The sequence below is a fragment of the Rattus norvegicus genome, chromosome 10 (assembly GCF_036323735.1).
Source record: "Rattus norvegicus strain BN/NHsdMcwi chromosome 10, GRCr8, whole genome shotgun sequence".
NCBI lineage: Eukaryota > Metazoa > Chordata > Mammalia > Rodentia > Muridae > Rattus > Rattus norvegicus.
The window spans coordinates 57,595,616-57,608,294 of record NC_086028.1 but is presented as its reverse complement, the minus strand read 5'-3'; the positions used below and the strand labels follow the sequence as shown (position 1 = coordinate 57,608,294).

Here is a 12,679-nt window from a genome sequence, read left to right as displayed (position 1 = left end):
TATCTTCCCAGAATGGTCAGTAGAGCCATAGTCTGACAAACTGTTGTGTGAACATACGGTAGCTTCTCCCTGCCTCTGGGAGACTCGCAACGTCCATAGTCATTGTCCTGGCTAGTTTCTTTCTTTCTTTTTAAAAGATTTATTTATTTATTATGTATGAGTACACTGTAGTTGACTTCAGATGCACCAGAAGAGGGCATCAGATCTCATTACAGATGGTTGTGAGCCACCACGTGGTTGCTGGGAACTGAACTCAGGACCTCTGGAAGAGCAGTCAGTGCTTTTAACCACTGAGCCATCTCTCCAGTCCCCCTGGCTAGTTTCTGTTACTGTGACAAAACATCACGGCCAAAGACAACTTGGGGAAGAAAGGATTTAATTTTACTCGCACACCCCAGTCCATCATTGAAGGAAGTCAGGGCAGGAACTCAAGGCAGGAACTTGAAGTCAGGAGCCGAAGCAGGGGCCACGGAGGAACATTGCTTACTGTCTTGTCCTTTATGGTTTGATCAGTCTGCTTTCTTATTGCACCCAAGACCACCTACCCTGGGCCCTTCCACATCAATCATTAATCAAGAAAATGCACCACGGGCTTGCCCACATACCAATTTAGTGGGAGCAGTTTCTTAGTTGAGGTTCCTTCTTCCAAAATGTCTGCAGCTTGTGTTGACATAAATTCAGCCAGCACAGTCATGGCATTGAGAAGTCCCTCAATAAGGAAACGCCTCTGCTTACCCCATCATTCCCAAATATAGTTATCCTTGGAGAAATGGCCCCTAATGTTCTGTTTTGGAATTTGTTGTTGAAAGAAGGTCACACTATGTAGATCACACTGCCCTGGAACTTGCAATCCTCTAGCCTCAGTTCTCGGGTTCTGGGATTACTGGTATCTGTTAGGTCTTGTGCGGCAGTTACAGTCTGGAACTGATGAATGAACATCAGAAGGTCCTGAAGCCATTGCTGACTTCAGATTCTCATCATGCCCAGAAGAAAAGGGTTCTGTAGAAGATGTGGGCAGAGTGATGGGTAACCAGGAAAGTACTGGCTTGGGAGGTAACCGTACCCTGGGATGATTGCTTCTTTCTCCGGAGTCTCTCAATACCCTAACCGAAGAGATAGAAATAGTAACACACAGGTCTGACCAACATGGGGGTTCACACCTTTAATCCCAGCACTTGGGAGGCTGAAACAGGCAGACCTCTATGAGTTTTGAGGTCAGCCTTGTTTACACAGTGAGTTCCAGGACAGCCAGGACTCTACCTCAACCCCCTCCTCCAAAACAAACAAACATCCTAGGATGCTTCCAGGAGTTCTCACAAAGCTCTCATCTGAACACAACTACACAGCCCTGCCCATGGATAGGAAACCCTTTATCTTTCACAGGATCGACTCCAGGAACTGCCTTTAAGTTAGAAGTCTCATAGGAGGCATGGATGGCTTGCTTGGTGACAAACCCAGGTTCTCTTCCCGCTCCATGAATGAAGGACTCAAAAGTCTGCCCTCTTTCCCCACTCTAGAATTCAACCAGGGGTAGAGCTGAAGGGCAATGGGTCAAAGACCAAAACTTGCCTTGCTGGGCCAGGCTGTGAAAGGGTGAGGATTCAGGGGTGGGAAGTGGAGATGCAGCCTGGATAAAGTGCAAAGCCATCGTTGAGCCTCCCTCACAGATACACAGCTGGGCAGCATCCACAGCAGACACGGTCCCCTAGCTGGCACAACCACAAAGGTCTGGGCCCATGGAGTTTCTGGGTCTATACTTGTCTGCTAATCACCTGTTATCCCTGGCCACCCATTGAAATCCCCCCCCTGACTGACTTTGCAGGCCAGAATCCAGTCAGCTGGAAAGAGGCAGCAGGCAACTTTCCGAATGAAATCTGTTTTCCTAACCTTCCGTCACAGTCATTCATACTCAACACGCTGAAGCATATTTTTAGTCAGTTCACAGAATTTAAAAGACACCTTGAAGGCGCCAAGAAACACCAGCTTGGGGATTAACTTTGCTCACTCAGACAGTGGAGTGTGTGTGTGTGTGTGTGTGTGTGTGTGTGTGTGTGTGTGTGCGCTCGTGCTTGCGATCACTCGAGTGCTTGCGATCAATCGCGTGCCTCATGCTTTGTCATCCATTGGCTATGCCGTGACTCACCGTGGTTGACACCTTCACAAGATGTTCCTGTTGTGGACGTGGGCCCTGGAGCAGCCAGCAACAGCAAGATGATTTCAGAGCCCTGGCTCAGTACCAGCCAGACCATTGACTAGTTGTCTGTTTATGATGGGTCACTTTGGTGACCCAGAATCTCTCTGTGAAACAGGCCGAAACCACTGGATATCCGAGGGGCTAAATTAAATCTCCCCCGACTCTCTCATTTGAACCAAGGGCTTGGCACACACTAGGGAGAACATGCTATACTGGGTTTTAACTTCTTTCTTTTAAATATTTATTTATTTAAAGATTTAGACTCTGAGTTTAAACCTCAGTGATCCATCTGCCTCTGCCTTCCAAATGATGGACTTATAAGAGTTTACTTCCATGACCAGCATGGTTTTATTATTAATCAAAGCCCCAAAGAAATGAACGAGAGAGAGAGAGAGTTGCAAGGGAGCTTCTCAGACCCAGGCCACGTCTGGGTCAGAATGGGAAGATGGTTCTTTACACAGAAGCTATCTAGCTGTTCTCCAGAGCTCACAACCCACCATCACCCAATATGCTCAACTACCTAGAGAGGTACACCTCTCACCTTCCCATCTTTCCCCAATAGAAACAGAGACCCAGGGACTGTTCTTTCAGAGGTCCTGAGTTCAAATCCCAACAAGCACATGGTGGCTCACAACCATCTATAATGGGGTCTCATGCCCTCTTCTGGTGTGTCTGAAGACAGCTGACAGTGTACTCATAGACATAAAATAAATAAATCCTAGAAAAAGAAAAAGAAACAGAGACCCAGAAAGATAGAGGTTTTGTCACACACAAGAGCTGATAAGGGCTAAGATCCAGCTTTCCAACTTTCACTAAGCGTTTTGGGGAGATGGTATCCTCAGATAGGCTTCTCCTGCTCCATTCTCTCTCCTCCCCCTGGTTTGTCTGAGATAGGATCGCTCCTGACTCAGCCTCCCAAATGCTAGGGTTACAGGTGTAGGACACCCTGCCTGGCTTTGATTTTCTTGGGCTCTAATCGGAGTCCTGGTTCTCACAAGCTGCACTCGTTGGGGGTAGAGATATGGTCAAGGTGCACACATAGGAGGAGTGAGGCCAGGGTAGTTCGTGGTGCTTCTCTGGAGAGGAGAGCAATGTACCTTCATGAGGTCTGTGTCCTGGGTCCACCAATCACGTTTCTTAGGCAGCGCAGCCTAAACGGACTGAAGGTAACTGTTGGAGCCTCCAGCTCTCCAACAGGTTCCCCTGTTTTGACCATCTGAGATATTTTTCAAATGCGTAGCTTAAGCCATGGACCTCCCTTGGCCTCAGTCAGGGGTCCTCTCCCACTGCTGGGGCAGGGTGGAAGTTGAGTAGGGTCTGGGGCATCTTTCTTCCTTCACCTAAATCCTAGTCAGTGCTGTAGATCTCCGCAATCGCTTCCTGATCCTCGAGGGTTCGGTGGCCTCATCGCTCCTGCGTGACTTGCGCCCCCGTCAGGCGGGTGGGGCTCTGCGGCCAGGCTCCCCCGCACCCCCCGGGGCAGCACGTGCGGGGCGGGGCTGTGGCTTGAGCCTGGAGGTGATTGGGCACGAGCCTGGTGGGCGGGGCCGGCCGCAGCTGTCAGAGCCGCCGGGGCCGCCCGTCTCACTGATTGAACAGTAGCAGCAGCGCAGCCAGGGCTGGAGCCCGAGCGCAGAAGCCGACGGGCCGGGCCGGGATGGTGCAGCGGCGGCTCCGCGGCGCGCGCACGCACTGAGCGGGCCCGGGCTGGGCCTCGCGTCCCCCGCGCCCCCCGCGCCCCCCGCCGCCCCGGTCCTGGCGGGCATGATGTGCCTGGAATGCGCCTCGGCGGCGGCGGGCGGCGCGGAGGAGGAGGAGGCGGACGCCGAACGGCGGCGCCGGCGCCGGGGGGCGCAGCCAGGGGCTGGAGGTAGCGCTTGCTGCGGGGCGCGGGGTGTTGGGGGCGCTGGAGTCGTGTCCGCGGACGAAGAGGTGCAGACGTTGTCCGGCAGCGTGAGGAGGGTCCCGTCCGGACTCCCCAGCATCCCCAGTACCCCGGGCTGCGCAGCCGCTGCCAAGGGCCCCGGCGCGCCGCAGCCCAAACCCGCCAGCTTGGGCCGAGGGCGGGGGGCAGCCGCTGCCATCCTGAGCTTGGGCAACGTGCTCAACTACCTGGACAGGTACACTGTGGCAGGTGAGCAAATACCCCATCCAGCCCGAACACGAGGGCCCTTCCATCCCAGATGCCCTAGGGAGCTTTTGGTTGCCAGCCCCCTAGATCCAAGCCCTCTGGAGAGTCCCTAAGGACCCTCTGTTCAAGCGATGCTCTCCATGATCCATGATTCCAATCCAAAGCACCTCACGCTCCCGGTCAGGGGTTGGTGGAGTTTCCACCCCTGGAGCAGCCAGTGAGTTCTCGCCAGCCCTTGACGGCTCACCCGTTGTCCTCTCGGAGTCTCCTCTGCGTCCCTCTTGCTTTCTCCCCTGTGAGCCCCCTCCCTCCACAGCAGCAGGCTCCCGGGCCTCTCCTCCTTTTCCCCTAGCCCAGGCCGTCTGTGCGTGCACAGCCCGTCTGTTCCTTCTTTCCTCAGTCTCAATCACCCCCCCTCCCCCTGCATGCGTGCGGCCACTGTGTGCGCCCCTTGCGGGTGTGCGCCAGGCAGCTCGATAGTGTGCGCGCGTGGCGGCGCGGGTGTGTGTGTGTGTGTGTGTGTGTGTGTGTGTGTGTGTGTGTGTGTGAGCTTGTAAGCGCGTGGCTGACAAAGGCTCGGGCCTGCGGGGAGCCAAGGGAGGGGCGGGGCGGGTCCGCGCCGCCTGGGGACCCAGGATGCGGTTTGCAGCTGGCCCTGGCTTGAGGCCTGGGGACGCCTCCTTCTGCTCCATGGCACTTGGAGCCGGGAGCAGGGCATAGGCCTGGGGGCGGGGAAGGGGGTCTAAAGAGAGGCAGGCTCAGGCTCCTTGCGCATCTCTGCGAATCAACCCCAGGGTTGAGACCGAAATGGATACAACTGGGTTTCTATCCTGAATGTGCTTGATGTGTGTGTGACCTTGGGCCAGTTTCAGCTTGTGTTTAGGTCTGTTTCCGTTTGTGAATTGATTGATCCCTGGGCCTCTTAGGGTGGATGTGGCTCTGGAATTCTATTCTGCTGGCGTCTCTCCCTATCTTCACAGGGGTCAAGACATAGAGACTTGTCCTGGAGCGGGCCCTGCTTGAGAATAATGCAGCCTTGAGAAAGAAAAGAATCTGGCTAGGTTGGTCCCCGGGGCTCCCTGTGGAGGAGAGCAGTTCTGGGGACCCAACATTCTAGCCTACAACCTAAGGAAAAAGAGGGGAGAAGAAAGGGGAAGAGAGATGGATGATTTGGAATTTTTTGTGCGACACTAAAGAAAACTCAGGGATGATTGGGAAAAGAGAGCCCTGACATAAACCACATAACCACATGCCACCTGGGTACTTGGGTGCTCTTTTTTTGGGTCTCAGTCTTTTTCTGTCTTTAATAGTTTTATGCCAAGTGGAAGGGAAGAACTCTAATGGGAGAGCAGAAACTGCCCTTCCCCCATCTTGCATGTACACCCACCCACCTGCTTGCTCTCTGTCCCTTCCTGGGGGTGAACTTGAAGTAGGTGCCAGTGGCATCGATTTTTGGGTCAGGCTGTCCCAAGAGACTCTTCCCTTGCTCTGGTGAGCAACAGCATGGTGTACCCTCAAGTGTGCCAACATACAATGCATGTGATGTGCTGTCCAGGGTTCAGGATATTAGTGCCACTCTGTAAGGATAAACCAGAGAACATTGAGGGCTTTCACTTTGCAAACCAGGCTCTTTCCAGCTGGGGGACTCAGGCCAATGGGGCCAAGATTGCCCGGCAGGGTGATCAGCAAAGCAGGTGTTGAGCCCCTCCCACCCCCTTTTCAGCCTGACCTGGGTCTCTTCTCTCTTGAGTAGGAAATACTGCGTGCTTTTAGTATTGTCATGCTTGTTTTATTATGGCCCCAGACCACTACTTCTGAGGTTTCTAGAGGAACTTATGGCCAGGGGCAGAAAGGGGGCTTGGGATCAGGGAATGGGGTCTTATCTACCTTCACCAATACTTGGGTCAGAGTCCAGGAATGAGCTGGCAGGTTTCTGGTGAACTGATTGGGGGGTGGGGGCAGTGCAGTGGGGGAGGGAGGCCTGGAAGGCTCTGGACATGTGCTGCCTGGGCTGTGTATCTCTCACTGTGTTGTCCAGGGTGTGAGCTTGTGCACTACCCCCACCCTATCCCCAACACAACGTGCATCATTTCCTCTCCGGATAAGCCTGCCTCCCTCTCTTTATGATGGCCTTCCCTCCCCTGCCCCTGAGTTCAGTTTTTAGGAATATTTACCATCTCTATGGTGACTACCATGGCTTTCAGGGGCTTGTGCCAGGACCTGAGTCCACCTGTTGTCTGCTGTCCCTACTGGGACAGAGGCAGGCATAGAGGCACTGCTGTGTGGGCACTTTTGATGTTTGTGCCCACCTGACCTCTAAGAACCTCACAGGCTGGCCCCAGCAACCTCATCAAAGCATGGGGAGTTTCTGCTTTTCTTTATTATCCCTCCTGTACAGTTCTGTTTTCTCATAGCATGGCCAGTTCTGTCCAGAGGAGCACAATGCAAGCTACCTATGAATGCCAAATGCCTGGTTTTCAGACAGAAAGAGAGCAGGCACAATTAATATGTTTTACGTGTATGTGTGCACGTGTGAGTCCATGTTCTTTCGGGTGCATATGTGTGTGTGTGCGTGGGTATGGAGGCTGGAAATCAGCCTCAGATGTGATTCACCAGGCCAATGAGAGACCCGGACTCTCATTGGCCTGGTGCTTGCTGGCTGGCTGGCTAGTGAGTGCTCTGGAGACACCTGCCTCTTCTCCCCAGTGCTGATTACAAGCCCACTTGAGCACAATAGCATGCTGTTGAGCCTGGCGTTTTAAAAACTATTTACTTTAGTTTGCATGTGGGTGGGCATAGAGGTCAGAGGACAGCTAACAGGAATTGGTTTTCTCCTTCCACGGTGAGCTCTGGGAATTGGACTCAAGTCCTTAGTCTTGATAGCAAAACCCCTTATTCTCCAATCATCTCAGTGGTGTGAGGCTGGACCTTCCCCCACCCCATAGGTTCTAAGGTCAAAACTCCAGCACTTTAATAGACCAAGCTATCTCCCCTGCCCTATATGATAAATTTTATTTTAACAGGACACGCCCAGCAAATCTGTTGTTACTCTGGGATATTTTACATCTCTTTTCGTACTGTCTTCCAAATCATTTCTTGATTTGGATTTGCTATCATAGCCTGGGTCAGATTCACAGTGGCTGGGTCACAGGAGGATACAGTGCAGGGTCAGAGTCTTTGCCACCGCAGTTTGTAACCAGCCGCATCGGTTTACCAGTTTGCCAGTTGTGTGGCCTTGCAGCCATCACCTGAGCCTTCTGTGGGCCAAGTTCTCCCTCCACCTCGTGTGGTATGGAATGAATGAGAATGTACCCGCAGCACCTGGGCGAGGCCAGATACCTGGGAGGCCTTCACAAAATGTCAGCTGTCTGCTGTTTCATGCAGAGGCCCAAGCTGTGCCCCTAACCAGCATGTCCTTCCTCATTCTCTCTGTGTATGACAGTCCTTTTCAGGCTGTCCTTCAGAATACCTTCGTGAGAACCCTCCCTTCTGTACCAGGGCTGGTCTCTGTCCTAGGAACTCCGGAGGCTTCTGCCTCTGTGCTAGCGTTCCCAGTGCCACGGGGTGATCCAGGTAATTATGGGCTCTCCTACCCTGGAAACCCCCATAGGGCAGCCAGCCTTCGACTTGGGAAGGAGGACTGGGCCCCCATTCTGTGCTCCTAAATGGTTCACCTGGATAACACTGAGTTAGCCCAGCAACCTGGTCAAATTGCTTCTTGTAGAGATGTAGAAAAGGACAAAGGCACCGGTGGCTTCCAGGTCAGGCAGAAAGATCCCCTTCTAACTCTACTTCCTGGACCTAGAGTGGCTTCTCCCCATGGACTCTCATCTTCCAAGGGTGGTCATACTTGGCTCCTGGAAGCAGACCCAGCCAAAGAGAGCTGGTCTGGACTCTAGCTGTGGTAGATGAGTGACTATTTGATAACCAACATCCTTCCCCGATTTCTTCAGAGCACCTGTACCCTTCCCAAGACCTATTTCCTGTCCCTTTGATCCAGCCCGTGGCACCTGGAATTGGGAGTTGTTATGGGGGCTGGTGAGGAGAGACAGGGCTTTGCCCTGGGGAGTCCTTTTCTGCCAAAGAAGCTGAGACCAGTATCCATGGCAACCACTCACTAACACAAGCCCAGAAGGAATGATGAGCACAGGGACCCTGCCAGGAACACAGGTCTGACAGGCGTGGGGCTTCCCTGGAGCCTCAGGGCTGGGTTCTGAGCTGTGGTGCCAGGCTGGGACCTACTCTTCTCCTAGCTCTTTGTTTTCCTGCCTGGTTGAGTCTGTTTAGGCAGACATGGGGAAACCGAGGCCCAGGGTATCAAGTCAGACTTCAGGGTCTGAATAGAGATGGTCACCATAAGGATAAACATGGTTCTTACCACCTTGGGTAGCCCTATCCTGGCTGCTGCACGTCTGTGCTGTGGGGAAATCCCTACTAGGGTTCTGGGTGTGGTATCCAGACCAGCTGTGCCCAGGTAAGTTTCAGAGTCCTGGAATGCTAGGTGACTCAAGGCCCGACTGGCCAGACCCACGCCCCTGCTTCCTCTTCAGGGTTCTTCCTGTTGTCCCCACCAGCACCTCTACTGTTGACCTCTCAGAGGTTAGTACCTCTCACAGGAAGCACCCAGGGCCCCTTATCGCCTGGCTGGGCCTCAGTATCCCATTTTGTGGTTGGGACAGGAAGGCTACAAAGGGCTGTGAGTCACAACCTAGTCTGATATGGAGCCTAGTCTGATATAGTACTGTGGACTGTGGACTGTTTGGAGAGGGGACACCTCATCCCTTCCCCAGATCCTTTTACTATAGGAAGTGGCTTTTGTTTCTGCTCGGGCATGGAGGCCTGAAATCTTGAGGACAGACTAAGATGAGAACAAAGGAGGCAAACAGAATACTGGTCTCATCCCCAGGCTCGGAGTGACTCCTGTGCTAAATGTCCTGCTACATATTGGGCTTTGCCAGACTAAACCCTTTTTGCTATTCAATTCAAGGAGTCTCCTATTCCCAAGTCTAAATTCAGTAATTTTTTTAAAAAAATTTTTGCTGTGTCACTTCAAGGGTGTTGTGGGCACTTGGTCTCAGAAAAAAATTTCTGCTGTCCCTGGCTCTCCCTAGACCTCCGTCTCCCAGTACCATCAAACATGGTCCCTAGGAGCTGCAATCACTGACTTCTGTCTCCCTGTGGATCTTGTCAGTGTCTGCCCTTGTTCCAGAAAGTTTCCTCTTCTCTGACCTGAGCCAGGTGGCTAACACTTGCTTTACTGTTTTAAAAAATTAAATGTAGTTATTCTTTGTGTGCTTTACCATGCTTGCTTGCGTGCCCGTGGGTGGGGTGAGAAGAAGGAATCAGATACCCAGAACTGGAGTTAGAGATGCTTGTGGGTCACCATGTGGGTGCCGGGAACTGAACCTGGGTCCTGAGCAGTGCAAGGGCAACAAGTACTCTCAACCACTGAGCAATCTCTCCAGCAACCTTTCTTCCTCTTTGAAACAGAATCTCGTGCAGTGTAGGCTGGCCTTAAACCTGCCATACAGCTGAGGATGACTTTGAACTCCTGGTCCTCTTGCCTTTACCTCCCAAATGCTGAGATTAGAGATGTCTTCTGCCGTCCCTAGTTTATGCAGTGCCAGGCCAGCACTCTACCAACTGAGCTACAGCCCAGCTCCAGGTTTTAGTTATTTAATTTAATTAAAAATTTTTACATTTATTTATCATGCGTGCACATGTACCAGAGCATGCTTGTGGAAGTCAGAGGACAACTTACAGGGGTTGTTTCTTTCCTTCCACAATGTGGACGCCACAGATTGAACTCTGGTCATTGGGCTGGGTGTCAGCACCTTGACCTGATGAGTCATATCTCCCAGTTTTAAATCGCCTGTTTTTGTTTCCATCACAGCACATGTCCCCTCCATTGGGTCACTATCTCCTCCCAGCCACGAGAGGCTGACATATCTTTGATCTCCGTGTGCATGGGAGACTGCCCCAGGCTTGGGTAGCAGTTAGATGATCCAGCCCTGCCAACCTCAGAACACCTTCTCCGGGATGGGCAGGGCACTGGTTAGCTGGACAAGTGGAGGATCAGGCCCCTGTGCAGAGGCTGAGCCTCAATGCCTGTAGCTCGTTGGTGGATTCTGCCCTTTTATCCTGGCCAGGGTGCACAATGAGCCTGTGAACTGGCATTTCCTGGAAGGAAATGAGAAGAAGTGGGGTGAGGCTGTTCTTGTCTGCCCAGTTTTCAGCCTGGACAATGGGGGGGCCTCCTCATATCAGGTGGAGCCACTTCTGGGCATTCAGGAGGACATTCCAGAATGTACTGTGGTGGCTTTCCCTGTCTCACCTGTGGATAAGGCTGGGCCTGGCCCTGCAGTGAGACCCTGTGAAGCAGAGATCTGGTCTACTTGAAGTCTGGTCCTCTCCTGCTGCTAGGAGGGGGTGAGGAGGCAAAGATAGTGCACTCCCAGAACTGGGGACAGGGAACACAGTGTTGGTCTCTAACTCTCCTTCTGCCCTCAGCTCAGCTGCAGAACTTCCTCCAGTCTGACTGCACCTAGCTGTGGTCTGTCTCTGTGTCACTGTTGAATTGACTGAGTAGACTATGAGGGGGACTGGACCTAGGTAGAGGGGTAGCGTCTGTCAAGGGTATAAGGACAACTGGTACTGTTGAGGGGGACTTGGATTGACAATGTGAGTCCGGGTAAAGCCCCAGAGCTCAGCTAAGCTCTTGCTTGGTCACCCCTGGCTATTGTCCCATATACCTCTGAGATATGGAGGCAAGAGTCCTCCAGGCTCTGTGGTTACTAGTGTAGGACACAGAAGGCTTGAATCAACCCAACTCAGACCTCTTATCTCTTCCCTATGCTCTCTACCCCATGCCTTGGCCTCCTATCACCTTGATGGTCATACTGCCACACCTCTGAGGGTCGAGATAAGGCTGTGGCCACCTTGTCCCTGGCCCCTGGTGATCTGGGGACTTGCTGGTCCAGGCCAGTGCTGTGTGGCTAAGCTAGAAAGGAGTGGCTTGCAGTGCCCCCAAATTGCTAAGGCTGAGTCTGATTCCAGGAAAGGCAGCCCTAAATGATAGAGTAGAACCACAGGCCAGTGGCTGGTCCCACCCACCCTGGCAGGAGTTTGATGAGGAGGGGCATCTCCAAGGCTGTTGGAGGTCTGTGGCAGGTCTCTGAAGCAGGGAAGGGTTTTCGTAGGGTCCAAGACTCCATCCAGGCTAGGGCTCTCCACCAACATGGCTCCAGCCAAAGTCACCCTAGATTGTCCCGATCTTAATGGCTTTAGCTTTGCAGAGTGGTGTCGCAGAGGCAGGCTCACCACATGTGAGTCTAGAACATACCCGGTGAAGTTTTGTCAGGATGCTAGGCCACTTTTTAAATCAGCAGCCGAGGCTCTGAGAAGGGGGCAGAAGAGTTGGTCAGCTTGTTCCTAAAGGACAGGCAGAAGTTGGTCTGAGAGTGTGTATGCCTGGGCTGGGTCCCCAGGCTGTGGCTTCCCGGCCTTAGCCACCCAGAGCCAGGCTCTTGAGCCTCTGTAATTACCAGGGTAGAAGCTGCCAAGCACTGGATGGGAAATACTCCCACAGGGAGCCATTGCGGAGGCCGCCACACAGGACCAGGTTTCTGAGGGGGACGGATGGAGGGCAGTGCGGTGCATCCCCTCAGACCTACGACCTGCTCTTCCAGATATCCACCTCGTCAAAGAAAGGAAAACCGAAAGGACAGTTGTCTGTGCTGGAGCTGTTTCCTGCCCCACTAATCAAAGATCAGAGATAACTGTATGACATGTATGGAGTACCTACCATGTGCCAGGTGCCGTTCTAAACATTTCACATGGATTAACCTGCTCAAGCCTCCTAGCAATCATGGGAAGCAGAATTAAGTCATAAAGATGGAAACTAGCTCAGAGAGGTTAAGTAGCTTTCCTATAGTCACACAGCAGGGAAGATAGAAAAGATAGGGTTTAAACTCAGATGGTCTGGCCCTGTAGTCCATGACCCTGAGGACTCAGCTAAGCTGACTGCTGCTTAGGAAAGGCTGAGGCAGGTGAATGTGTCTTGGGGGACAGGTGTGAGTGCCACACAGACTGTTCTGCATAGTCAAGCAGGAGGAGCCCTCAAAGGGTAGGGCATTTTTTAAATTCTCTTTGGGGGGCGGATGGGGATATATGTAGAATAGGCTGGGATTAAAGGGGTGCAGCACCACACCTAGCAATTGGCCTTTTCTTACATTCCTTTTGAAGACTCTGGTGTCAACAGGATGGGCTTGGCTGGAGGAGGCCTGGCATCCTGAATCTGGGGTTGGTCTCTTGGGGCTACTGGTCATGATGGGGGGTCACCAGGAGCCTCTGGC

The 12,679-nt window shown here is 52.8% G+C and overlaps 1 protein-coding gene across 2 annotated transcripts in view; it reads left to right on the top strand.

The window, feature by feature from the left end:
- Window positions 1-3,748: 3,748 nt before the first annotated feature.
- Spns2 (SPNS lysolipid transporter 2, sphingosine-1-phosphate) overlaps window positions 3,749-12,679 on the top strand; it is a 38,638-nt gene continuing 29,707 nt past the window's right edge. Inside the window, exon 1 of one of the 2 annotated variants that reach the window (XR_010055110.1) lies at window positions 3,749-4,328. Coding sequence is in view for 1 of the 2 variants with exons in the window: in NM_001389255.1 (NP_001376184.1) it covers window positions 3,959-4,328 (370 nt within the window). In the remaining variant the exon portion in view is untranslated. The remainder of the gene's footprint in view (window positions 4,329-12,679) is intronic. The other variant, NM_001389255.1, reaches the window with a different exon arrangement.